This window comes from Heloderma suspectum, chromosome 2 (assembly GCF_057233095.1).
Source record: "Heloderma suspectum isolate Gila_16-S chromosome 2, 16-S_ref, whole genome shotgun sequence".
In the NCBI taxonomy this organism is placed as follows: Eukaryota; Metazoa; Chordata; class Lepidosauria; order Squamata; family Helodermatidae; genus Heloderma; species Heloderma suspectum.
In genome coordinates, this window is record NC_139459.1 from 165,908,065 (window position 1) to 165,935,868 (window position 27,804).

The 27,804-nt window shown below is 44.3% G+C and overlaps 1 protein-coding gene across 2 annotated transcripts in view; it reads left to right on the forward strand.

The window, feature by feature from the left end:
• The window catches only part of LOC146353124 (A.superbus venom factor 1-like), a 139,396-nt gene that overhangs the window by 15,967 nt on the left and 95,625 nt on the right, over positions 1–27,804 (forward strand). The window contains exons 3-9 of one of the 2 annotated variants that reach the window (XM_084835752.1): positions 2,656–2,818; positions 10,399–10,469; positions 11,619–11,704; positions 12,275–12,357; positions 12,572–12,662; positions 20,656–20,758; positions 20,834–20,954. In XM_084835752.1, the coding sequence (XP_084691878.1) occupies positions 2,656–2,818; positions 10,399–10,469; positions 11,619–11,704; positions 12,275–12,357; positions 12,572–12,662; positions 20,656–20,758; positions 20,834–20,954 (718 nt within the window). Of the gene's footprint in view, positions 1–2,655; positions 2,819–10,398; positions 10,470–11,618; positions 11,705–12,274; positions 12,358–12,571; positions 12,663–14,862; positions 15,009–20,655; positions 20,759–20,833; positions 20,955–27,804 lie in introns of those variants that run through there. The other variant, XM_084835753.1, reaches the window with a different exon arrangement.

Here is a 27,804-nt window from a genome sequence, read left to right on the forward strand (position 1 = left end):
TCGTCTGCACTTTGCGTCTAAGAGTTCAGGTTGTCCTTCCCTCACTTCCCCATGTTCGCTATCACTCACAGGGATGTGTGAAGGGAGGGCCTCTCACCGTCCAGCTGTGCCTCTGAAGCCTGGGAAAGTTCCTCCCCCACGTGTTGCAGCTCTTCCTCAGAGTCTGAACTGCTCTGGCACTCTATATGCTCAGAGGCAACCCTGACACATACCCACATCTGAATCTATTGCGTTCTCCTGACCTATATCAGTAGATACTGAAGATATGAATGTCATGGAACTGAAAACAGAGTAATTCTCAGTCTTTTTCCGTCATCTTCTATTGGAAAGGGTGCATTTCTAGGCTTTCCCTACAGAACCTCAGACTGCAGGTACTTGACCTCCTATCTGAGTCATTGCTTGTTTTTTATTCTGTTTGTCATCTCCTCCCCCTCCTTGAAGCCAAACTGGAAGGAGTGTGGCCCATGGAGGAACACATAGAAGTCTGCATAATTATGGGTGCTTACAGACATACCTAAAAACAGAAGTTGGTATGTTTTTTTGCTTCCTATATAATAAGCCCAGATTCTCTCCACCTTCATACCGCAGGTGACAGGTATCCTTCTCTGTGAATCAAATGCTGATTTACTGTTTAGACTAGCCACACTTCAGATAGGCTGCTTGCCTTTTTAATTTTTTTTAACAATTTTTAAATTGTTTAAAAGCACCATTTGTATGTTAATACATTTAAAAGTGCATCCAATGCCTTAAAAATCCAGATGCCCTTTTTTAAGTTGAAAAATGCTTGGAGGGGCAGAGACGGACTTATGATGTTGCAGATACCAGCTAATCAGTGTGAATCATAGCTGGTTTCTGCTGCACAATGGCAAATCAAGTTGTCCCTGAGTGAGACCTAAAGAGATTACACTCCACCCAGTGACTGTGTTTCCATTACTTCCCTGGTGTTTAAATTGTGTATATAATCTACAGCTGCTCCCAGTCAATGAATCCTGCACGCTGTAGGTCAGTCTAGAGCAGCGTCCCACAACCTGGTGCCCTCTAGATGTGTTGGATAACAATTCTCATAGTGTCCAATGGCCATGCTGGCTGGGGATGATAAGACTTGTCATCCAACACATCTGGAGAGTATCAGGTTGGGGAAGGCTGCTCTAGAGAGCTGAGTAACAATAAAGGCCTGGAGTCACATACAGGCCTCCCCCGCCCCCACCGCTAAATATGTGGACGGGGTGATGCAGAAGACATTGTTTACTTGGACTTCCAAAAGGCTTTTGACCAAGTCCTTCACGAAAGACTTCTGAGCAAACTTAGCAGTCATGGAATAAGAGGAGAGGTGCTCTTATGGATCAGTCTCTGCTTAAAGAACAGAAAGTAGAGAGCAGAAATAAATGGTAAATTCTCCCAATGGAGGATATAAACAGTGGGGTCCCACAGGGACCTGCATTGGGACCAAAGCTTTTCAACGTGTTCATAAATGATCTGGAATTAGGAGTGAGCAGTGAGGTGGCCATGTTTGAGGATGACACCAAATTATTTAGAGTGGTTAAAACAAAACGGTATTGCAAAGAGCTCAGAAAGGATTTCTCTAAACTGGGAGAATGGGCATAAAAATGGCAACTGTGGTTTAATGTAAGCAAGTGTAAAGTGATGCATGTTGGGCAAAGAATCTAATTTCATGTATATCTGAGCTAGTGGTGACTACCCAAGAAAGAGAATTTGGTGTTGTGGTGGACAGCTCGGTGAAAACATTGATCCAGTGTGTGGCTGCTGTGAAAACACGCAAATTCCATGTTAGACATAATTAGGAAAGGAATCGAAAACTGCCATCATCATATTCCCCTTATAGAAATCTATAGTATGACCACACCTGGAGCACTGTGTACCGTTCTGGTCACCGCACCTAAAAAGGATATTGCAGAGTTGAAAAATGCAGAAAAGAGCAACTAAAATGATCCAAGGGCTGGAGTAACTCCCCTATGTTGAGCTTAGAGAAGAGGCAAGTGAGGGGAGATACGATAGGGGTGTACAAAATGATGCATGGTATGGAGAAAGTAGATAGGGAGACATTTTTCTCCCTCTCATAATACTAGAACCTGGGGTTATCCCATGAAACTGATTGGTGGAAAATTCATGTCAGAAAAAAGGAAGGACTTCTTCACCCAGCAGATAGTTAAAACTATAGAATTCACTACCACAAGATACAGTGATGGCCATCAATTTGGGTGACTTTAAAAGGGGATTGAACAAATTCATGGAGGATAGGGCTTTCGATGGCTATATGCTACCTCCAGTATCAGAGGCAGTATGCCTATGTACACCAGTTGCTGGGGAAGATGGGCAGGAGGATGCTATTTATGCTCACATCCTGCTTCTGGGTTTTCTGCAGACAGCTGTGTGAAGTTGTGAATAGAATGCTGGACTAGATGGACCCTTGGTCTGAACCAGCATGGCTCTTCTTATGTTCCTATGTTCTTAATGGGCAAAAATACCTCCTTCATTGTCCCTCTAACTGGGGAAGTGTGGGGAGGGAGGGTACTCTCCAAGTTGTGGAATTTACATTTTTCTCCTGCAGCACCCTCTATGCAATTTCTGTATGGCACTACTTGCCTTGCTAGGTCAGGAGAAATTAATTCTCTAGTTCCTGATCTTCCCATACAGCTTTCTGCAAAAGATCTAAAGCAGGATTCCAAGGAAAACCAGTATGTTGCTGTCAAGGCCAGCTGTCTTCAATTCACACTGGAGAAGGTGGTTCTGGTCTCCTTCCAGAGAGGATATATCTTCATCCAGACAGATAAAGCCATCTACACACCTGGATCTCTAGGTAAAGCTTTCTTCTGGCTCCATCGGTAGCTTTATCTGGGACCAAGGGGTGTGTGGAGTGGAAAACCTCCTCAGAATCTATTTCCCTGTCAGATCTTTACTGTTATGAGATGTGTCCCTTGCAACTGGAGCTGGGAATAGATTATTTTATTTTCTCCCCCAGCATTTGAAGTTGGGTTGAAAGAAGGGTGCTTCTTGAATAACGCTATTCTGCACTAGATATTTAGCGTGCTTTATCATGCCATCACCCTGTCTCATTCATGGAATGTTACAGGGGGTCCAGAAGACATCAGCGTCCACTTGTAACCCTCCTGTGTTTTCCCACTACTTCTTCCATCTTTTTCTTACCTCGGGAAATCCATTAAGTAAGAAAGGACAGAATACCTGCATGTTGCCTTCTGATTGGTAGCACTAGGACTGTGCCATCTGGAACCCCTTTAAACATTTTCAAGCCTGTTTAACTATCATAGCTGCCAATCAAGGAAATCAGCTGACTGTAGTTCTTCTCTGGCAGGGTCTAGAGATCTCTAACAAAGGATTACCAGCACACCCGAAAAATTACAGTTCAGATGATTCTTGGGTAGAAGCCATGATACTTTGCCTAGATCTAAACCTAATTTATAGGGTAGATATGCTCCAGTGTTATGCTTTAAAACACACACACCAGGGCTTGCTCTGCTCAGCAGCTCTCTGTTTACTGAATCTATCCTGATTCCGGGCTGCACTCCTTGGCGAGAGCTGCAGGGTCACTTTTCACTCTACACTGATGGCACTAAAAAAATAAAAAAACTGATGAGAATTAGGATCCTTGGGGTGGGAGGACATCATTCTCAGGAAGGGAAACTTTTTGGGAGAGGAAATGGTATATCCTCATGTAGAGGATATATCTTTGTGGATTGGGGGGGGCTCTGGGTAGTGGGAGAACCAATAATTAAGAACAGAAAGAGAGATGGGTTTCGTTTACCACATAGACAGGCTTACAGATAATGTAGTGGAGGGTTCGTTAGTTGTGGTGAGCACTGGCACCAGTGGCTAGGGGTGCTGGAGAAATCTGCCATGGACTCAGATGAGGCCGAAGACAAAGAATCTGATCTCCGGAGTCCGCAGCGGACCAGCCACACTTGCCTCCATGTCCACAAGAGTTCCTATGGGGTAGCTCTCCAGCTTTCTAAAAAACATGATAAGCTAATGGCGGCTGCCATTAGCTTATCGCAGGAAAATTACAGCTGCAAATGGCATATTGTATGCCATTTGTGGCTGTACAGCACTTACTTTTACATAAATACAGCCATAAACAGCTGCAATTTATGTAAAAGTAAGTGGCGTATTTTATGCCATTTTTATGGCTGCAAATGGCGTAAAATACCATTTTAATTTTCCCGTGATTTGTATCTTTTTGAAAGCTGGAAAGCCACTCCACCAACTCCAGCAGATTCGGCAGGGCTGCGAAGAAATCCGCGGGGCCCCGAACGGCCCAAATTGCTCTTCAGTGGACGCCCCCAGACCGAACGTTGGGGGATTTGCCCATCCTTACCAATTACACTGTAAAACAGTGTCATGTGGTCATGGACACTGAATTTAAGTTGCTAAGTAAGATGCCCAGACTGTCCATATTTAATTTCAAAAGAGGAAATAACAGTGATTGGGTTAGTGGAAAAAAATTAAAATGGAGAGTGAAGAGGGCCAAAATTTCTTCAGGATTCTTGAAGATGATTGAAAAGTATAATAATAGAAGCTTAGCTGGAATGTACACTACAGATAGGGCTGCATGCGCCTGATCTCATCTGATCTCGGAAGCTAAGCAGGGTCAGCCCTGGTTAGTACTTGGATGGGAGAGACCACCTGGGAATCAGACTTCCTGCACTGAGCAAGGGGTTGAATTCGATGGTATTGTAGGCCCCTTCCAACCCTATGATTCTATGATCTATGATTCTATAATTCTAAGTCTGAGAGGATGCCAGCATGGTTAACAAGTAGAGCCAAGGAAGCTATAAAAGGCCAAAAGGCTCCTGGGCTTCCTGGAGGCATCTCATGGGCCCTTGTGGAAACAGGTTCCTGGTAGGGATGTCGGAGAATTTCTCCACGAATCTCCAGGAAGCCGAATGCCAACGCATTTGGCCCCCCGAAATTGGTGGAGAAACGGTCCGCCCCCCCGCCCCCCCGGAATGGGACTTACCTTTGCTGAATGTCCCTGGCGCTGGTGGCTCCCGGCAGCGGTTCGGCGGCGGTTCGGCGGCGGCGGCGGCCAGTCTTCTGACCGGCCGCCGCCGCCGCCATTTCCCAGTAAAAAACAACAACAACAACAAACATGATAGGCTACGTAAAGATTTACATAGCCTATCACGGCTAGATTTTCAAAAAACACTGTGATAGGCTACGTAAATCCTTACGTAGCCTATCACGGCTGACTTTGGGGGGGGGAAGCGCGTATGCAAATGGCGGCGCCCATGGGCGCCGCCATTTGCGTTCCTTATTTGGGCACGTGTAGTCTACGTAAACATTTTTGGGCAACGCAACATTTATGTTGCGAAAATAAGGGCAACGCAAATAGCTAAGAACTCACAGCTGAGACTTGGATGTGGCTCTGATAGCCTCTGCGTAAAAACAGCAGTTTAAGGCTGAGAGAGTAGCTGGAAACAACTTCAACCAGGCCTTCCAGAATCTGGCTTTCTTTGCCTTGACTCTGGACTGCTTCCTTGATTGGAAGTACTTCTGAACTGCTGTGTTGCCTTGGGCTCTTCTTCTGCCTGGTCTTTGTTACCTACTTCTTCTGCCTGCCTCTTGTCTGCAGTTTTGCCTTGGGACCTTGTTGGTCCCAAGGTCCTTGGGACCTTGTTAAGGGCTGTGACCTTGACTTTTGTCTGATCCCTCTTTGTGCTGATCATCTTGGAACTCCTGGACCCTTGAGCTTACAACTGCTAGGCTCAGACTCTGGAAATGTGACAAGTATGGCATTTTCTTGTGTCAAGGCCTCCATCTATGCAAGGGCTGGAATAAACTGTCTTGCTGGGACTGGGTCAGGCTCAGTCTTGGAGCAGTGTATGAGGCATACAGCAAATTCAAAAGGCAAACAGAGGTCCAAAATGCAGTTTTACTGGCCAGGAAGTGGGGCAGTTCTAAAGCAGGGTCTGAGGCAAAGCCTCAGAACAACACCAAACTGCCAGGGCTTTGCTTCAGGCACACCAATCCAAGAGCAGAGGTAATGGACGTCCTGAACTCTCCATAGCCCTAGGATTAGGGATGTACGAAACTCACTAACCTTTTCACGGAATCTTTTGCGGTGGGGGGGGGGAGGCACTCCGTCCCTCCCCCCGGAATCCTCGATGGCAGGGGAGGTGATCTGGTCCTCCCCCCGGGATCCTTGATGGCTGGCTCCGCTCCGCAGCCAGGCCGCGGAGCACCTGGCCAGGGCCATCCACAGCCAGATTTCCGGCCGCGGATGGGCTGCTGCGGACACAAATGGCAGCCGCCATAGTGGCCGCCATTTGTGTCCAGCCAGGCAGCTGTGATAGGCTACATAAGAATTTACGTAGCCTATCACGGCTAACCCCTAAAAAAACCAGCGTACACAAATGGTGGCGGCTACAGTGGCCGCCATTTGCGTTCTCTATTTTTCGCCGTTCTAGCCTACGTAAATATTTACGTAGGCAATTATGGCGAAAAAAAAGGGAACCGCAAATAGCGTAGTGGGCGCTATTTGCGTTTCTTTTTTTTGGCGCTGTAATTGCTTACGTAAATATTTATGTAGGATAAAACGGCGAAAAACAGAGAAAGCAAATGGCGGCCGCTGTAGCCATCGCCATTTGCGTCCATATTTTTTTTTGGTTTTTTTTTTAGGGGTTAGCCGTGATAGGCTACGTAAATTCTTACATAGCCTATCACAGCTTGATGGATGGCAATGGCAGCCGCAGCAGCCCGGCCGCGGTCGGCCAGGAGACCAGCTGCCACCGCCGCCGCCACCACCGCATCATCCGCCCCAGGTAAGTTCCATCCCGGGGGATTCCACGGGGGGGGGGGCAGGAGGCCATTCCGTCACGGATTCCAGGGGGATTCCAGGGGGATTCTTTAGAATCCGGCCTCTCTGGAATCCGTGGCAGAATTCTCTGCCATCCCTACCTAGGATCATCTCTATGCCTTTCCTCCAAGCCCTCTCATTGCCAGAGTGCTTCAGAAAGCAGAAAGAACAACAGTTGTTCTCCTGGCTTTATTTGGGCCAAGAAGACTGTTTCTCAGATACTACAGTTATCTCAAGGATAACTCCCAGGGTATCATAGAATCATAGAATAGTAGGGTTGGAAGGGGCCTACAAGGCCATCGAGTCCAACCCCCTGCTCAATGCAGGAATCCAAGTCACAGCATCCCTGACAGATGGCTGTCCAGCCTCGTCTTGAACACCTCCAGTGTGAGCCCACTACCTCCCTAGGGAATTGGTTCCATTGTCGTATTGCTCTAACAGTCAGGAAGTTTTTCCTGATGTTCAGCCAGAATCTGGCTTCCTGTAACTTGAGCCCATTATTCCGTGTCCTGCACTCTGGGATGATCGAGAAGAGATCCTGGCCTTCCTCTGTGTGACAACCTTTCAAGTACTTGAAGAGCGTTATCATATCTCCCCTCAGACTAGTCCCCTCTTCTCAAGGCTAAACATGCCCAGTTCTTTCAGTCTCTCCTCATAGGGCTTTGTTTCCAGACCCCTGATCATCTTTGTTGTCCTCCTCTGAACCCTCTCCAGTTTGTCTGCACCCTTCTTAAAGTGTGGTGCCCAGAACTGGACACAGTATTCCAGATGAGGCCTAACCAGTGCTGAGTAGAGGGGAACTAGTACTTCCCGGGGTTTGGAAGCTATGCTTCTATTAATGCAGCCCAGAATAGCATTTGCCATTTTTGCAGCCACATCACATTGTTGGCTCATATTCAGCTTGTGATCGACAACAATTCCAAGATCTATCTCGCTTGTAGTGTGGTTGAGCCACGTATCCCCCTTCTTGTAACTGTGCATTTGGTTTCTTTTTCCTAGGTGCAGAACTTGGCATTTATCCCTATTAAATGTCATTCTGTTGTTTTCTGCCCAGCGCTCCAGTCTATCCAGATCACTTTGAATTTTGTTTCTGTCTTCCAAAGTATTAGCTATCCCGCCCAATTTTGTGTCATCTGCAAATTTGATCAGCATTCCCTGCACCTCCTCCTCCAAGTCATTAATAAAAATGTTGAAGAGCACTGGGCCCAGGACTGAGCCCTGCGGTACCCCACTTGTTACCTCTCCCCAGTTTGAGAAGGTCCCATTGATAAGCACTCTTTGAGTCCGATTCTGTAGCCAACTGTGGATCCACCTGATCATTGTTTCCTCTAGCCCACTTTGAGCTAGTTTGCTCATCAGGATATCATGGGGCACTTTGTCGAAAGCTTTGCTGAAGTCGAGATATGTGATGTCTACAGCATTCCCACAGTCCACAAGGGAGGTTACTTGATCAAAAAATGAGATCAGATTCATCTGGCAGGACTTGTTTTTGACAAATCCATGTTGGCTTTGAGTAATCACTGCATTGTTTTCAAAGTGCTTACAGATGGATTGCTTTATCATCTGCTCCAGAATTTTCCCAGGGATTGATGTCAGACTGACTGGTCTGTAGTTCCCAGGTTCCTCCTTTTTCCCCTTTTTGAAGATAGGGACAACATTAGCCCTCCTCCAACCATCTGGCACTTCACCCGTCCTCCATGATTTCTCAAAGAGAATAGACAGCGGTTCTGAGAGTTCTTCTGACAGTTCCTTTATTACTCTAGGATGCAGTTCATCTGGCCCTGGAGATCTTAACTCATTCAAAGTAATTAGGTGGTCCTTGTTGTTGTTGTTGTTCAGTCGTTCAGTCGTGTCCGACTCTTCGTGACCCCATGGACCATAGCACGCCAGGCCTTCCTGTCCTGCGCTCTCTCCCGGAGCATGCTCAAGTTCATATTCATTGCATCGGTGATACTATCTAGCTGCAATCCTGCCCCTTCAGCCTGTACTTCGCCTTTGCCAGGGGGGTCATAGACGGTGTGAGGAGGCATCCAGACCACACTCTAGTTTCGGGGGAGGGGCTGAGTCTGAATACAAATTAATGGTTTTTACTTTATGCTCAGGTGGCGCCTCTTCTGCAGATGGGGCAAGAGGGTTTTTCTTTCACGTTACCCTTTTCTCCATTGTCATTCATTTCCTCACTGGTCTATAATAAGTGTTATCTGTCTACTTCTTGGCCATGAATGGAACTGGAGAGGCAGAGCCAGAATCTCCAGGACCAAGGCAAATGTTCTTAATCAGATGATCCCCGCCTTGACTGGGGTGGAGGGGGAACATAACCCATCCTGGATGACTCCTCAGAGCAACCCAGAAGGAAGCTTCATAGTGAGTACCCAGTGCTCCATTCTCTCATGGGTGAAGAGGAAGATGCTGCCATCTCAGAATCCCCAGGGTCTTTTATCTGCAGCATTGCATGTTGCTTTTGTTTGAGATGCAGAAGATACAGACTAAACTTTGAGCATGCCTGGTCAAATTCCAACTGTTTGCCTTTTGAGACTCACAGTAGCAGCCACAGGGAATAGTTGACTACTTTTTTCAGGTTGGGAATTTACGTCCATCTTCCTGGATGCCAGCACCTGCTGCCTCCTTTAAAAAATATATATATATATATATTAGATTTATTAGCCACCCATCTAGCCAGCTACCTGGCCACTCTAGGTGGCATACAATACAAATAACAAATTCCAGCCTTAAGCCCTTACAAAATACAACATAATCAACTAAACAAAACAACATTGCTCTAAAAAAAACCCTAACCCATCCCAAATGCCCTCCTGAACAGCCAGGTTTTCAGAGCGGAAGCTCATCAAAGAGGGGGCATGGCGAAGGTCACTAGGGAGGGAATTCCACAAAGTGGGGGCTACCACAGAAAAGCCCCTCTCCCTAGTCCCCACCAGCCTAACTGTTCTGGTTGATGGGACAGACAGAAGGCCTACCGAGGCCGATCTCATTGAGTGGCGTCTGTGTTGTTGCTGGAGGCGCTCCTTAAGATAGACTGGGCTGGAACCGTATAGGGTTTTAAAGGTCAATACCAACACCTTGAATTGGGCCCAGAAAACAACTGGTAGCCAGTGCAACTCCTTCAGCACTGGAGTGATGTGATCTCGCCGACAGCTGTCTTTAATCAGGCGGGCCGCCGCATTCTGCACCAGCTGCAACTTCCAAACCGTCTTCAAGGGTAACCCCACATAGAGCGCGTTACAGTAGTCTAGGCGAGAGGAGACCAAGGCATGAACTACTGATGGGAGCAGATGGTTAGGGAGGGAGGGGTGCAGCTGCTGTATCAGATGGAGATGGTACAGCGCTGCCCAGCTCACGGCTGACACCTGAGCCTCCATGGACAGCTGGGAGTCTAAAATGACCCCCAGGCTGCAGACCTGGTCCTTCAGGGGCAGCCGCACCCCATTCAACACCAGGTCAACCTCCCCTTGTCTCCCACCAAAAGTACTTTGGTTTTGTTGGGGTTCAGTTTCAGCTTAGTCCTTAACTTTATCACAAATAAACAATATCCTCTTATTCTTTCTCAGTGCGCTATCGTGTCTTTTCTGTGGGTCATGGCTTGGAGCTTTTGGATAACAATGTGATTGTCGAATTTGAGGTAAGAGTTATAAGTGCAAGTGTATATGGTGGCTATAACCACCTGAATAGGTAGTGACTGTTGGTGCTTCACTGAAACTTTACATGCATCTGTGGTAATGGCAGAGGAAGAACACAGACCACTCTGTATAGCTTGCTTTTTTTTAAAAGAACCATCTTGCATGTGTATTTTCCCATAAATCTTTATTTTCAGACCATGTTTATTTTCAGACCAAATCTTTATTTTCAGACCAAGTGCCAAAGTTTTGTAGAGATGAGGCCAATCTGACCAGCACCACAGAATTAAAATTGTCCTGCCTTGTAAAAAGAAATGTACTGAGATGAAGTGGTTGTTCATTTTTTGTCTATATGTTGCAGAACCCAGAGTCAGAGAGACCACGGAGTGAAGGAAAAAGAGATTCTTTATTTAATGCGCGGGCTTAAGGCTGGAATCATTTCCAAAGAGCCAGAAGCCCCGATTTACATTAGCACATTGTTTTTATAGACATTGTGACACATATGAAATGGCTCCTCCTCTCCCTCCCGCGTGGGGTTGCAGTCCTCAACATTTCTTCTCTTAGCATTATTGTTTATAATACAAGAACTGGGTTATAGGGTAGCCATGATAAGGAGAGAACAGAAGAGAACAGCAGAGAACAAGATATACAGTTGTATGACCTTTGACAAGATAAGGAATTCCTGTGTCTCGTCAGCTTACAACAATATATTCAAGGGAGAAAGAGCTCAGCAAGAACATGAAGCATGATACTGCATGAGGCTACTTAGTCTGACCCCCGATATGGCTGCTACATATAACTAAAAACCATTTATTTCTTACATTTGCCATCATGCTCTTCCATGTGGAGCTCAGAGTGGCATATCGCCTTTTATGCTCAAAACAATTTGGGCTGAGTGTTTAGTGCAGGGCAATCCAGTGAGTTTTATGGCTGAGCAGGGATTTGAATCCAGGTCTTGCTGGTCTAGATCCAATTCTCTATAGAAAGTACTACTGCATCACATTTTATCTCCACACTCTGATAGCACAGAGCTCCTGAGGACACAGGATAGGTCTTTTGCTCCAGTAGAATGCATGCCATATGGAATATAAATAACAAGTACAAGCAATTTTTATCCTTTCAGTACCCATGTAAACCTGTTTTTCCCCTCTCAGACACCAGAAGGCCTTATTGTCAGCCAAGGTTACATCAAGCCTACATCAAGAATCATCCAGGCTTACCATTTACCCGAGATTCTCAGGTAACTTACTATAAATATTCTGTTACTTTACAGAAATGTAGCTGCAACAACAATTAGTGAAGAAAGCTTATTAGCATGTACGGTGTTCTTTATCATGCATTCCTGCTTTCATATTAAACCAGGAACACCTCAAGCTCTCACACACTTCCTTATTATTATTTTCATTATTATATTTGTCCATCACACTTCTGTCCCCTCCTTTCCTTCAAGGAGCATGGGGCAACACACATGGGGGTTATTCCATTTTATCCTCACAATAAACCTGAGGTACAGAAGGTAGAAAGTGAATACACACTGATTGCATGAAGACCACTCAAGAGCTCCATAGGTGAGCATTTGAACCTGTGGGGGTGGGAAAGGCAGATTTCAGTTCCACATATCCAGGTCCTAAGATTTCTCGGTCAGGTGTTCGGTTCTAAGCTTATGTCTATTTTCCATGGATGAGCCCCAAAGGACGTAAAATATACCCATATTCACAATAAGAGGTACTGTGACCTATGCTTATTTCATGTATTCTTATGAATTGATGAAGCAGAAGCAGTGAAGAATCCCTTCATTTTCCTTCTCTAGTTTGGGGACCTGGAAGGCTGTGGCCAGGTATGACGACTCCCCACAGAACAGCTTCAGCACATCATTTGATGTCAAGGAATCTGGTAGGAAGGAGGGCCATCCCTGCTCAGCATTTTCCTCGCCCGATCCCTGGCTTTATCCCCGCTTTAATCCCCTTACTCTTTTCCTGGGAAGACCCACTTTTGCTTTTGACCTTTGCAATGGAAATTGCGAATACTGTTCTTCAAGGTTGCTACTCTTATCCTGTCATCCTTCCATTAATATTTATGTTCTCCCTCTTCCTGTATTTTCCTCCAGTATTTCCAGGCCTTGAAGTCACAGTGAAACCATCAGAGACATTTTTATACATTGATGAAAACATGGATTTCAAAGTGTCTGTCACTGCAAGGTGGGTGTATGTGCAACTGTGGGAAGGTGAATGAGAGTTAATTTGACACTTTCTATCATCTTAATAAAATCAAATTGTCTCATAATATCCAGAAAGAAATGATTTGCAGCTTGATCTTGATTTAAATATTTTTACTTGGAATTTTTTACATGATTTTAAAAGTCTTTTATTTATAAAAATACAAAGGATGAACAAGTGAAAAACGATAGCAATGAAGAAAAGGAATTAGACAAAAAATGTTTTCATTATGTTTCGTAATAAATTAATTTGGATATTAGAGCAATTGTCCAGACTTTACTATACCATTTAGAAACCGAGGAAGCTACACATTTTTTTCCAGTTGTTGGGTCTTCAGTTATAATCAATATTTATTATAGCAAGTACAGTTTTCTAATAATAATAATAATAATAATAATAATAATAATAATGGTTATGGTTTGTTTATTATATTTTTTTTTACTGAATGTATTTTAAAATAGCTTTCAACAAGAGTCTCAACAGAAGTATCTTTTATAACTCTCCTCCCATGTCTACCCATCCACTTACCTTCCCTCCTTTCTCTGCTTCAGACCATCTTTGGTTTAATATTGCATGAGTATGTTTACTTAGTGAGTGCAATTCTACAGATTTCTATTCAGTGGGATTTATGCCCAGGTAAGTCAGTATATATAGGATTACAGCTGTATGTAAAAAATCGTGATGCTGTCAGCATCTTCATAATGGAAACTAAGCGCAGAGCTGTTTTCTCTACTGCAGAACTTTTACAAACGTGTGTGTGTATGTGTGTGTGTGTGTGTGTGATTAATACAGCACATAATTGGAAAGTAGCCTTTGTAATCTGAATGGCCACCTTTAGAAATGTGACTTTTTAATTTAAAAAGACCTGTGTGTGGAGATGGACATGTATGAATGAATTTTCTTCTTCCAAGTAATATCTGCAGACTTGATAACACAAATACCTTAACATTGACCTTGAATAACAGGGATTGGTGATGCTATCATTCAGAAGCAGGAACCACAAAAATCAGTTTAAGCCTTAGCCCAGAATCATTCTGCATCATGTCAATCCACGCCACTGCCAAATTGAGATAAGAGCACTGTGTGAATCCTGCTTTTGCAGAGGATTGAGGAATCTAATGTCATTTACTCTTTCTTCATTTTAAGTAGCAATCCATGTGTAATGCATGCATAACCCAAATCCATGTGTAATCCATCCTAGTCACCAAGCTTCTACCCTGCTTTTGGCCCCCCAGCCTCTCCTGCTTGGTTAGTGTTGTGCAACTGCATTCACTACATGGGTGAATTCCAACCTGCCCGAAATGCAGAAATGAGCATTCTGGTAACTGGCTCTCATAGACTTACCTACGGCTTTTCTTCAGATCAAACTGCACATGACACTAAACACATCACTTGTAGCTGTGATTGTTAAAATTTATTGAGTTATAATGCTTGTATACTGCCTAATACCTGTAAGTGGTTCACACTAAAATGAACATAGAATACAATATAAAATAAATAAATAATTAAAAACATTGCTGCTGCAACAACAAAACAGAGTAGTTTTATAAACTGCAAATCTTCCAGGCAGTGGAACTCCCTCCCAAGGGAGGCTAGGTTCACTCCCTCTCTGCTATCCTTTCACCAGCAGGCAAAGACCTCTGTATTCAAGAAGGCCTTTGGCATGTAAATGGATCTGTTGCGTTGGGTGCTGTTTTTCCCCCTGTAATTGTTACGTGTTTGTTGTATTTCAGTGTATTGTTTTAACCAATTTAAATTGTCTCTGTAAGCTGCCCTGTGTGCTATTTTTGGTAGAAAGGTGGGGTACAAACAGTGGTGGATCCAATCAAAGTGCGTGTGAGGCAACAGACGCCCAACCAAACACACACACCCAGCAGGCAGCCAGCAGCAGTCTCCTCCTTACCGCCACTCTCAGTCTCTCTCCCTCCCTTCTCCCATACTGCTTCCCTGGCTGCTGCTGCAATAACATCCCCTGTGGACAGGAGGAGCTTCCTTAACTGTGCAGGCGCCGCAAAGTGTTTTCGGAGGACCGGGCGATCTTTGAAACGATCCCTCAAAGCAGGCAGGAAATGCGCCCCGCCCCGCCCCGCCCCACCCTGCAAGCCATATTGTTCCCCCAGCCAATCGGTGAACAACCCACTCTTCCCTATGGAGCAGTGGAAGGGGCACCGCCCAGCTCATTGATCCCTAGGAGTGAGTTGGCTTGTTGAGTTGAGCCAATTGCAATCGTTCCGGGAACGGCTGGCTGGAGCGCCTTGGGGCAACCCCAGAGTCACTTGAGTTCAGTTGAGCAGAGCGATATGAGGCAAGCCGCATGTGTCTTTTCAGGTGAGGGAGAGGGGCAACGATGGAGCAGCAGCTCCCTTAAAACTAATTGCAAAATAATACACGTTGCTGCTGGTTTATATAATAACAAACCGATAATGTTGCTTATTGCTTGCCTGCCTTACAGTGCACTCCTCTGCATGTCTACTCAGAAGTAAATCCCATTAAGTTCAATGGGATCTGCTGTCAAGTAAGTGTGGATTGCAGCCTTAATTGTAGCTAAATAAATTCATTATTTATGTATGGGGTGACACTGACTTCTGTAAAAAAAAATTCTGTAAAATAAATAAATGTATTGTTTTAAACCCAAGCCACCTTTTATTGTGGGCTCTGGAACTGCTTCCCACTCTCCTGGAGAAACACACTTGAAAAACATTTCCCAGCATTTCTAAGCTCTCACTTAGGGATGCTGTAAGAATTCCAAACCCCTTCCTTTAAGTGGGCATGAGCTTGAAGGAGGGATATAAAACATAAAGGGCACTGCATTTGAGGAAGTTTGAAGGATGGTCCTTGAATCACAAAATCCTGGCCTGAGAGGAGTGAATCATCTCAGCTGCAGCGCTCCTAGGTCCCTCCCTTCTAGACATGTCAGTGACCCGTAGTGTGTGTGTAATCCGCACAAGACAACTCCCCTCACCATAAAGACTTGCTTCCCAATTGCTAGAATCCTCCACTCCATCACACACCCTGATCCCCATTATGTATTATTAATCACCGTCCACCTCCTTCTTTCATTGCCACCCTCACTGTGCCTCCCTCCCCATGCTCTTTGCTGCCCCTGTTTCATAACCTCTGTCAGGATTTAGTCTGAGCCAGATTCCAGCCCTCAAACCAAGCAATAATAAAGAGTGTCTCTGAGCATGTACAGGGTACATTCTGCTCACCTATCACCTCCCAGGGCTTTTATCCTGCTATTGAGATTGGTTACTCACGGAAGTCTGCGGGTCCTTCAGATAACATCATCAATCTCCAGGGCGTCTCCAGCACTAAATGCCCTTTTTTTCCTTTTTAAAAACGATTGGAGATAATGAGCTATCAAATTACAGTGCTTGAGTTCCACTTGGGTTACCTCCATGAAAAGAGGAAAACTTGCGATAAGAGGAGCTAGACCACACCGCTATCTAGCGACTGTATAATGAAGCATATTGAAGACTTGGAAAAGGAGGGGTTAAAATGGAGGAAGAAGTGCATTTAAAGGAAGCCTGTTGTGACCCTGCATTTAAAATGGAAGCAGAAAGCCCTGTTTTAAATGCGGGTTTTAGTGTAGTGTTTCATGCTCCCAGTCTGCATGTGAAGAGGACATTTTAGGGGATTGAAAAAAATCTCTATGCTGTCCAATGTTTTAGCTGTGGGTTTCTTACCCTCAAGGAGCTACTATTAAAGGCACACTGGGTCTTTCTTCTCTCCCCCCCACCCCCATTAATGTTTTTAAGATAAAAGTTAATTTCCTCCTCTATGGTGTGGAATGGGGGTGGGGGGAGGAGAAAAGAAAAATGTTTCTATCTAATTTGATCTATCTATCCCAAATGTTATCAACTTCCAATGGGAAACAAGGAACTTTACCAAAACTATTTCTGGAAAACATTAAACAAAAAGAATTAACTGCTATCTGGAGACATACCCATCTGGGGGAAAGGGATTATACTTTTTTTCTCAATCCTTCATAATTCATATTCAAGGATTGATTGATTTTTTTGGCTCCACCTCAGTAATTAGATTCATGGATAACATTATAAAAACATCACACCTTTATGCTGACCATACACCTGTTAAGCTGGAATGGTTGTATGATAAAAAAAATCAGATCAGAACTAGAATGTGGAGACTCTATAATCTTTTTAAATATTCAGAAGACTATTTCTGAATTAAATTCTAAACTGGTTGAATATTTTCAATTTTATAGAACTCCGGATCTCACCAAAGTTACAATCTGGGAAGCATCTAAAGCTGTGATCAGAGGTGAACTTATACAAAAGGCCTCCTATTTAAAAACAACAACAACAGAGAGAGAAGCTTTTCAAAGATGTTACAACTCAAATAACCATTTTAGAGCAGAAACATAAGCAAACCTGTTGGAAGGGTATATATAAGAAATTAGAGGCATTGAGGTAACAATTTGACCTGATAAACTCTGTGGAAACAGAAAAGAAATTAAGGGAGCAATCCTATGGTTGCTAGTCAGCGGCTAGACGGCCATAGGATATGTGATTTTCTGGGAAACAACCTTCCCCCCCTTCTGTGCTTCCTCGCAGCCAGTGTGGAACAGACCCGCACTTGGAGGAGGAGCATGGAGCCCTCAAAATGGGGAATTCCAGGGGGCGTTCCAGGGCAGGGAAGGCGGAAATGACACATCCTATGTGTTGTCCGGCAGCCCCCTCCCCCTCTCTACCTTCCCCGCTCTGCCTTCCGGCAGCTACACAACCAAAATCAGCTGTCTAGCTGCAAATGCAGGGCAGGAGAAGCGTGGAGATAATGAACCCCTCTGTGCTTCTCTTGCCCTGCATTGGATAGGCCGTCGCCTCCGAGTTTACAAAACAATGTTGCTGTTTTTTTTAAGGTAATAAAGCTGGCAAATTATTAGCATATATGTTAAAAAAGAATTGGGTTTTGGGTAATGCACAATTTAAATCAGCTAACAAAATATAATCATGAAAGGCTCCTGTCTGAAACAAAAAGGAATTAAGGCATTGGTCACAAGTGCATACATCATGGATGGGAAAAAATAGCAACTCTTAAAATGATGGTTTACCAAAAATTCTATTCTTATTTTAAAATGTACTCTGTAGAAGCTCATCCTAAAATACTGAATGATTGGCAAAAGGTCTTCTCAAATTTTGTCTGGGATAAAAAGAAACCCAGAGTTGCTGTAACAACTCTAAATAAAGGAATCCATAAAGGCAGCTTAGCTTTTCCCTTGAGTAAAAGATATGAAGCCGCCATTTTGGCACATCTGAAAGTCTGGTTTAACCCAGACAGATCTATAAATTTGGAACAACATAATTTATCTACAAATTTAAGAAACATTCTTTGGCATGTAACAAAAGATAATAAAATGAAACCCCTGCACTTTATAAACATATAAAATGTGGAAGAAGCACAAACCAAAATGTTCCATGAGGAAATGAGAGAGGACACATTTCTTGGAAATACAGCCTTGTGGGTACAATATGGATATTTGCAAATCAATGAATTATTCAGAGATGGTGTCTTCAAATCATGTCAGAATATTTTTGCTGAAACGCATTATAATTGTCCACAATTTTTTCAATATCTCCAACTTAGGAATATCATATATATTTTCATTACTAAACATGGTCCAATAAAAGAGGTTACAGAAGTTGAAAAATTAATGTTAGAAAACCATCCTAAATATGTATTAAGTAGTATCTACAAACTGATTATGAATATGTATACTTCTGTTAACATATCAATGTTCTTATCAAGCAAGATGGAATAGAGAGATCGGTTGTGATATTCCAGTTGATATTTGGAAATGGCTATGGTGGAATGTCACATGCTACATGACAAGCATTAACCTTAAGGACAGCTTCTGCAAGTTATTACTCAGATTGTATTTAACCCCAGCATGTCTTAATCATATTTACAGAGCTGTAAATAATCTTTGCTGGAGATGTAACAGTCAGAATGCATACCTATTTCGTATTTTTTGGTCCTGCCTTAAAATTCAGAAATTCTGGCAAGAAATATTAGGAGAACTTCATTTGATCACGGGTTATAGACTACTGCAACAGCCACTAATACTATGCTTGGATATGTTAAACATCTGGTCTTAGCTGATGATATGGAAATGGTTCAGTATTTACTGTCAACAGCTTGGTTAACAATATCCTGTAACTGGAAAAAAGTGTGAGCGCCGACCCTGGACGAATGGCTGATCAAAATATGGGATATAGTGTCTATCGTAAAAAATAACACATTTGATCAGAGTGAGGGAGGGCAGACAGAGCGAGGGAGGGCAGACAGTTATATGATTCTTTGAGAAATGGACCTTCTTTATTATGTACTGGTCTAATAAAGTGCAAGAAAATGTCAATCCACACTCTCTATTAGGGGTATTATGAGGCTGTATAGATTGCATCTTATACAAGAAGGTACTTTCCCCCCTTTACTTGTAAAATGGAACATGAATGACTTATCATTTGCTAATCATTTGTATGATCTAATACTTGTAACATGTGTAAAAATTATTTGGAAAATAATTTTAAAAGAGAAAAAAAGAAAAATGTTTGTTTCTTTTGGGGCTGGGGCCAGAGTCAGAGTGGGTTGAAGAGAAGTTAAATGGCAGGCTATCTGGGTGGGGGCTGAGTTTGGGGAAAACTGATTTGGGGGTGATCTGGAGATGTTCTTGCAGCAGGATCTGGGTGACCAAGATGGGGGGGGGGATTGATTGGGGGTGGCAGTATCAGTGCCTGGCCATTTTTTTCCTTTTTAGAAACTGTTTATGGGAGCTATTGCCTAGCAATGTTCGCTTTTATTTTTAGAAATGCTGAGGGTTGTTGTTGTGACTTAAGAAAGATTTCTGTGATGCTCTGAGGACATCATCACCATTATTATAATTACTACTACTGCCATCATCATCATTCAGAGAGAGCGCCAGTGTAATATTAGAGAGTTGGGCTGGGACTCGGGATAACCAGGTTCTAGTCCCCACTTGGCAGAAGGCTCACTGGGTAACTTTGGCCAGTCACTGACTCTCAGCCTAACCCACCTCACAGGGGATAAAATGGAGAGGAGGGGGACCATGTAAGCCACCTTGGAGTCCTCGCAAGAGGAAAAAAGGTGGAATATAAATGTAGTAGTAGTAGTAGTAGTATTAATAATTTTAAAAAATCTATTATTACAATCAGCCCCACCAGTCACAGTTGCCACGAGCCACCACTGGGTAAAAATCAAATCAATCCATCAATCCATAGTGGCCACCAGAGAGCCTAATCATGATTGGGATCATGGCATGCAGATCCCGTTCCTCAAGACAAAAGTCACCCACCCCCAAGCAGCTTTTATCCCAATGGTAGCGTCCCTTCCAGAACTATCAGCAGCTAGATGGGTGATTTTTGTCAGGACCACAGACTAGAAGGAAAGGGATGGTATGCACACAGAGATGTGCCGTGTTTCTCATCCTGACTCAGCTCCCCAGTGGCTTCCATTTTCAATTTTTAAAATCTACGTGCAACAAGTGACACATTTAGCACCACATACGGTTTTGCCCTTAAAGACTTAATCAATGTGGCAGGGGCAGCGACATTTGTTCACATATCTACTTTAATCACACATAAAGTGAGGGGTGGGATGGGGGTCTAATTTTAACATCAAAGGGGGCAGATGGGCAACAGAGCCGAACCCTCCCTTCTCCCCCACATGATCTCCCTGCAGTGCGTCGCCCAGATGCCTCCTTTCCCCAGCCCAACTCCAATACCAGAAGTGAGTTGGGCTGGGAGAAAAGTGCCTGAATCAATGGAGCAGAGGGAGGTGAGTTGATTGTGAGAGATGGTTCGCGCCCCTCGCCCATGTGCCCCCCTTTGATGTTGAAATTAAACCTCTCACCTCCCAGCCTGCATGTGAACAGGAAACTAGTTACGAACATATAAACATGTCTAGTTTTACCCTTAATTTTGTCTTGTTCTTCCAGCTTCCTCTATGGAAAGAAAGTAGATGGTGTGGCCTTCGTCCTCTTTGGAGTGAAAATAGATGATGAGAAAAAAAGTATTCCAGACTCACTCAGGAGAATTCAGGTAAGATGAACCTGTGTGTGTGTGCGTGTGCGCGTTAGTGTATACCCCTTTGATTTCCTCCTTTTTGCTTTTCAGATAAACGAAGGGGATGGGGAAGCAGTACTAACAAAAGCCATGATGCAGACCAAATTTCCCAACCTCAACGAGCTCGTTGGGCACTCTCTCTATGTCTCTGTAACAGTGATGACAGATTCGGGTGAGTGATGGTTTTAAAGCCAGACGAAATAGCAAGTGTGTCATACATGGGAAATTTGTGTCTGGCTTACTTGGTGCAGTTCATAGTGTTCTTTGATGACTATTCAATCTCTTCTTATTTAGATTTTTGGTTTGTTAGTGAATTCAGAGTAGAACCAGATAAGGCGAGCCCAAGACATTTTGCTGCCTGAGATGAAAAACAAGATGGTGTCCTGTCCCATTCCATATTCTGGCAGTTGAAACTTACTTCAACACTGGTGATGGGACAGTATCCTCTTTTGGGGAGGGGGGGATTTTTTAATTATTTCATCAATGAAAAATATGACATGAAAACACAACTGACACTAAGCATGAAATAACCTATCAACAGTGACCTGCATATAGTGATACAGATATGTAAAATTGTAGGGCTAAACTTCCTCTTGAAGGTCTACCGATCTAGATTTACTTAGGGAGTATTAATTAGGTATTTCCAGATGATGACATGGGATTGTGGAAGTGTCAATCCTCCCATCGCTCTGGTTGGCTAAAGAAATCCAGGGTTGCCAGCATGTGTAAAAGTCATTGCCATTTGCACTATTACACATGGCCCTTAGGTTTTTGGTTAATTTTTCTAGTAAGGCAATATCTCAGAGTCTCCTTTTCCAGCTTTCAGTTGATGTTTCACTTGTAGATTTCCAGAATGACATGATTTCCATTCTTGCTGCAGCCCAGAAGAATGTTAGTAAATCCTTATGCAGTAGTTGCTTGTAGTCTCCCGCAAAGGGGGACTGTAGTCCCAGTTTCGCTGTTTTACATATTTCTGATTTGTAACTTTTCTTGCAAAATGAAATATCTCTACCCAGAAGCTCTCTATAACTTTGTAATCCCACCACATGTATTTAAAGATCCCTCTCTGAGTGCAACTTCTCCAGCATTGGGAGCTGCTCCCCTTGTAGATATAGCTGATTTTTACAGGTGTGAGATGCCATCTATATATTGTTTTAATTGCCTTTTACCTCAGCTTAGGTGAAATTGATTTGTATAGAGACAGAGCCCACAAGGAATTCCATTGACTTTCTTCAGTGGTGATACTTAAATCTTTTTCCCATACCTGCCTTACACCATTAGTATCTCCCATTGATATTTCTATAAGCATTTTGTATATTTGCAAGACCAGGCCTTTTGAGTTGGGATTAATTTCTGTCAGTAGGCATTCAGACTTGGTTAGAGGTTGTACCACCTGCGCTTTCACTTGAGGAATCGAGGTAAAATGTGTAATTTGGGCCAATTGGAACCAGTTGGTTTTACTTTCCTGTAATTGTTCTTTTAATTGAGGTCCACTTTTTGGTTTGAGGTCATTGAACACATCTTTCACTGTGCGCAAGGCCTGAGTCTCCCAGTCTCCAAACTGTGTAAATTTATCAGCATTAAAAAATAAGGGATCTTCTGAGAAAGAGAACTAACTTGTCTGATTCCAGTAAGCGCCTGGACGTGGATCTGGAATAATATATCACAGCAGGCTATTAGTACAAATCTGAATGAAAGCTTTTAAAAATGTATTTTCCGCTGGTATTTATTGCTTGCAAGGCTTAACCGTATTTATCATAAGGTTGATAACAGGTGCTGGAGATGTAAAATGCCTAATGTAGATGTGGCCGATATTTTCTGGTTTTGCCCAATGATTAAGAACTATTAGCTAAAGATAATAGATGAAATTGAAATCATTTCAGGGAATAGATTACCACTGGATCCAATACTCTCTTCAGTTATATAAAGGAAGTTATTCTGTCTGATGACACAGAGATGATAGTGCATTTACTAACATCTGCCAGAATGCTGATATCTGCAAAATGGGGAAAAAACCGAAAGCCCCCACAATTAATGATTGGCTTATTAAATTATGGGGAATAATATATATGGTTAAGTTAACTAACACAGTAAGGGGTAGGGAGGGATAACAACAGAATAATAGATTTAGAGAAAAGTGGTCCTTATTTGTAATGTACTGGTGTAACAAGAATCAAGATAATGTGCAACTTTTTGTGTTACCTTGTGATATTTGTTGGTATTGTTGGTATATTTGTTTATATTTATTGTTAAATTGTTGATAATACTTGGTCCAATTATTTGTTTGTATACTTTTGTACACTTTTTGTCAGCATTGTAAAAAATAATGAAAACAATAAGGGAGTTTTGGCGGGAACCCATTCCCCCACCTTTCCAGTGCACATATCCCTGGTGGGTTCCCACTTATTCCCTCAGTTCTCCTTTGAACACCATTCTGGTAGCCTCACGAGGGAACTTCTCTGGCGTTCAGTTCATCTGTAAGCACTAAAAGTTTTTTTAAAAGCTGAGGTTTTATTCTTTCTCTCTTAATGCTTCTGACTTTGCCTTCTGTGTTATTTTGTGTTTTTTTTCACAATCCTGTGATCACCCTTATGGGCGTATGGCCCTCAGGACGCCATTTAGAAAGTGTGGCCTCTGCAGGAGCAAGTTACCACCGTCCAACGGACACTCATTATGTCTTTTCCATCTTGGCGAAGGCCACATCGTTGAGGCTTATCCTCATTGCCTGGCGTTCTCAAAGCAAGCCCATTGAAATCACACAGATCGGCTGAAAGCCGTGCTTTGAAGAAAGTGCCAGAGGCTGTTGCAGAGCCAGCTATTCCTGCCTCACAGGAGCCTGCTCAGGCGTTGGGGGATGTTTCTGCTCAAAAGTCATCAAGCATGAGAAAGCCCCTAATCTGGGGAGAACGCTGGCATTTTTGTTGGCCAAGAAAGCTGACTAAAAAGGCCAAAACGCTGGAACAGGTGGTACTATCTTCTTCAGAAGTGAAGACGAAAAAAGTCTCTAAGAGCTTAGCAGGCTCCTCTTGGGATTGAACCAGACCATGCTCCCCACCTTGGGATCGGACTAGGTGGCCAACACTGGCAGTTGCTGCTGATGCCCCTGTGAGACCTTGTGATTGACCGGTGTTCCCGGTACTGGAGGTGATTACCACTGCTCTGCCAGTGTTTCTTTTGCCTATCCCGCTGGTCACCGGGATCAGATCCAATTCTGATTACGTCTTCTTTGGAGGGTGAGATCTGGGATCTCTCCCCACCCGTGCCACCTGCTCTGCCACCTTGTCCATATCATTCCCCGAGGGGAGATGGTTTCCCAGATAGATATCCCGGCTTGCCTGATTGTTTCTTCTTGGTTGGTTCCATCAGGCAGCGTCAGCCGAATAGACTGTATAAGCAGTCACGAGAGCAGTCCAGGTCTCTGGTTTCAGAGTGGGGCAGATACTATGATTGGGATCTATGACACAGGAGACCCCAGGGCTGGGGAGATCATAGAGATGATCTTTATGGGCGGTGCTGCTATTACCACCATGAGGTCCTATCAGATGGGGCACCCACCTGGTACCGAAGCCAGCCATCGGCTACAGTCTCAAGACCTCCTGAACCACAGGAATATTCATTGCTCCTACACCAGTTTCCAGGAAATTGCGCAGCCCGCTGGCTTTTCAAATGCCTCTGCCTCATCCACCTTTGAGGTAACAAGTGCCACCTCCAGCCTCAGCCATGCTACTGCCACCTGCACAGACACTGCAGCATCCACGGGAACAAGCTGCTAATCAGGCCACTGTCCCACTGCCTACGGAAAGGTTGCCACTATTGGGCATGGAGGGCTACGAGTGTGATCCCACCTCTCTTTGCACCATCCTTCCTTGTCATCTCTTGGTGTGGCATTTGAATCTCAGAACGTGATCTCTCCTTCAGAGGATCTGGGCAATCCTTGGATCAAATTATGAGAACGGCCCAATCACGAGGGTTCACTACCCAACAGGCTGCCCCTACACTACAGGACCCAGTTTTCGACACCGTCAACACAGACCTATTGAGACCACTTGCGATTCTGCTTTTTCCTGCTTTGCAGGATACTATTAAGCCATCATGTAAGGTCCCCTCCACCATGCCTCCCACGTCCAAGTGACTGGAGTGAATGTATCAGGTGCAGGAGGTGGATCCTGAAATTTTGTTTAACCACTCTGCCCTGAATTCGATTGCAGTCGAGGCAGCCCAAGGAAAGTCCAGCAGAGTCCATGCTTCACCATTGGACAAAGAAGGCCAGCATCTTGATTTCCTCAGATGTAGGATATACTCCTCTGCAGCACTTGGCTTGCGGGTCTCCAACTACAGGCTGCCATGTCCAGCTAAGGACTTAGCTCACGTTTTCAAAAATGAGGTGATGAAGCTTTCCAGGCAACAGATAAACACCCCCAGACACCAGGTGGACTGTGACGCCAAACTCCTGATTAGTTCCATCACCCTCCAGCGACACATGTGGTTTAGGTCAGTGGAACTCTCTTGAGGCTCGGTTCTGAATAAAGGACCTCCCCTTCAATAGATAAGGTCTGTTCAATGCCAAGACCGATGAGGCATTGGACTCTGTACAGAAAGCGAAAACCATAGCTTGCAAAATGGACTTCCAACAGGAGCCCCCAGCTCCATGACAGTGCTGCTGGTTTCGACCTTCTATGGCTCTGTACCAGCCTTCAACTTCGGGTGCCTCACAGCAACCATGCCAACAACCTTCGCAACCAAGGAAGCCCTATTCAGCATCAAAGTACTGTTCCTTCCGCCAAAGGGATGATGGAGGAAACAAGTGGTGTCTTTGGCTGTCTCTCCCTTTCTCTTCATCAAGTTGCTCAGCCTCCATCTTTAGCACAGTTCTGTCTGGTTTTCTTCCTGCCTAGATCAACATCACCACAGACTCCTGGGTACTTTCCATCATATGGAGGGGTTATAGAATCGAATTCGAGACCCTTCCTCCCCTCTGTATTGTACAAGTAACTGCTCCATCACTGATTCTCCATCAAGAAGTCAGTACACCTCTCGGGAAAGGAGCCATTGTTCCCATTCCGCATTCAAATCTCCGTGACGGGTTCTACTTGAAGTACTTCATGGTGCTGAAGAAGGATGAAGGGCTCCATCTGATCTTGGACCTCTGGGAGTTGAACCTGTATATCTCACCCAGGAAGTTCCATATGGTTTCTCTGGCATCTATCCTCCCTCTCCTCTCCCAACTCGAGGAGATTGGATTGCTTATATCATCTTCAAGGACTCCTACTTTCACATTGCCATAGAGGAGTCACACCAACTCTACCTCCATTTTGTCATTGATACTGATGCCTACCAGTTCCGGGTACTACCCTTTGGCCTTACCATCACTCCAACAGTATTCGTTAAGTGCATGGCGGTGGTTTGTTCCCACCTTCAGGTCCCATGACTGGCTACTCTCCGCATGATGACGTAGAAGATAGGGTGGCAGTTGCTGATTTGGTTCTGGCAGTGATACAGAGGATCCTTGATACCACTCGTAAACCCTCTATGTCATGTTCCTACTCAAGGGACTGCTTTCTCCTTCCTCACCCGCGCTCAGGGTTTTCGCCCACTCCAGTGCTCCTTGCACCAAATTCTCCAGTTCCTGCTCTCCCTTTTTGAGAAAGGATTCAGGCTGTCATCTCTAAGAGTTTACCTCTCCGCTGTCTCAGTGTTCCACCCTCCTATTGAGGGGTTTTCTGTGTCCTTGCATCCAATAGCAAAAAGGGTTTTGAAAGGGATCAGGAATCTTATCAGGAATCTGGCACCACCAGTTTACTCTACAGCACTGAGCTGGAACTTCGGGCAGTGCCAAAGGTGCTCTCATTCAAGCCCTTTGAGCCACTGGTGACTATGGACTTATGCCTCCTCTCTTAGAAGGTGGCGTTTTTGGTGGTTACATCCGCACGCCGCACCGGTGAACTCTGTGTGCTCAGAGTAGACCACCCTTACCTCACTTTTCGCCGGGATAAGGTGGTTCTCAGACCTGACCCTACTTTTCTGCTTAAAGTGGTGTCGGATTTGCATTTAAATCAGGACATTGTTCTGCCTACTTTCTTTGCCTCTCCTTCTACCCCTCTGGAGTTGACCTTGCATATGCTTGACGTTCACCGTGCTTTGGCCTTTTACAAGTCAAGGACTGATCAGCTCCAACTTTTGCTTCACCTCTTTGTGTGCTACCGTGTGGCAAGCACAAGGGTCAGCCTCTCTCGACTCAGTGCTTTGTGTCCTGGGTCATCAGGACTATTGAGCTATCATATGAGCTGGCTGGACTCGAACTGTTTGCCCCAGTCCAAGCTCACTCTACTCGTGCAGTAGCAGTGTTGGTTGCATTCCACAGGGGGGTTGCCATCCCTGAACTGTGCTGCACTGCAACCTGGCCAACACCATCTATCTTCATTCGTCACTATAGACTGGATGTTCGGGCTAGAGCTGACTGTACTTTTGGTCGTGCCATCCTTTCCTCTGTTTTGTAAGAGGACACCGACCCGCTACCTTATAAGTTAGGTTGTTACTCACCCATATGTGTGATGCACAGAGAGCCCGAAGAAGAAAGGCAGGTTTCAACCTGTAACTGTAGTTCTCTGAGTAGTCATCTGTGCATTCACACAATCTGCCTGCCATCCCCTCTTTGGTGTCATACCTGAGTTCAATGTTGGTAGTTCTTCTAGGTTCTGAGGCTACAATGTCGGTCTCAAGAAACTGAGGAAATAAGCGGGAACATGCTAGGGACATGTGCACTGGGATGGTGGGGGGCATTCCTGCCAAAACTCTTCAGCTGTAGAAGTTTCCCGAATTGAGGCTCTGCGCAGGCACAGAACCCATATGTGTGAATTTTCAGGCTGCTTTCAATTCCATATCATGGCCTAATCTTTGGCACAAACTGGCTCTTTTGAATCATAGATTGCTAAGGGAATTCAGGGGTTGTATGATTATTAGTGATGTCACTGAATTTTGTAATTAGTCTGCTTGCTGGTTGAATGATAGAACCATTTGTAATG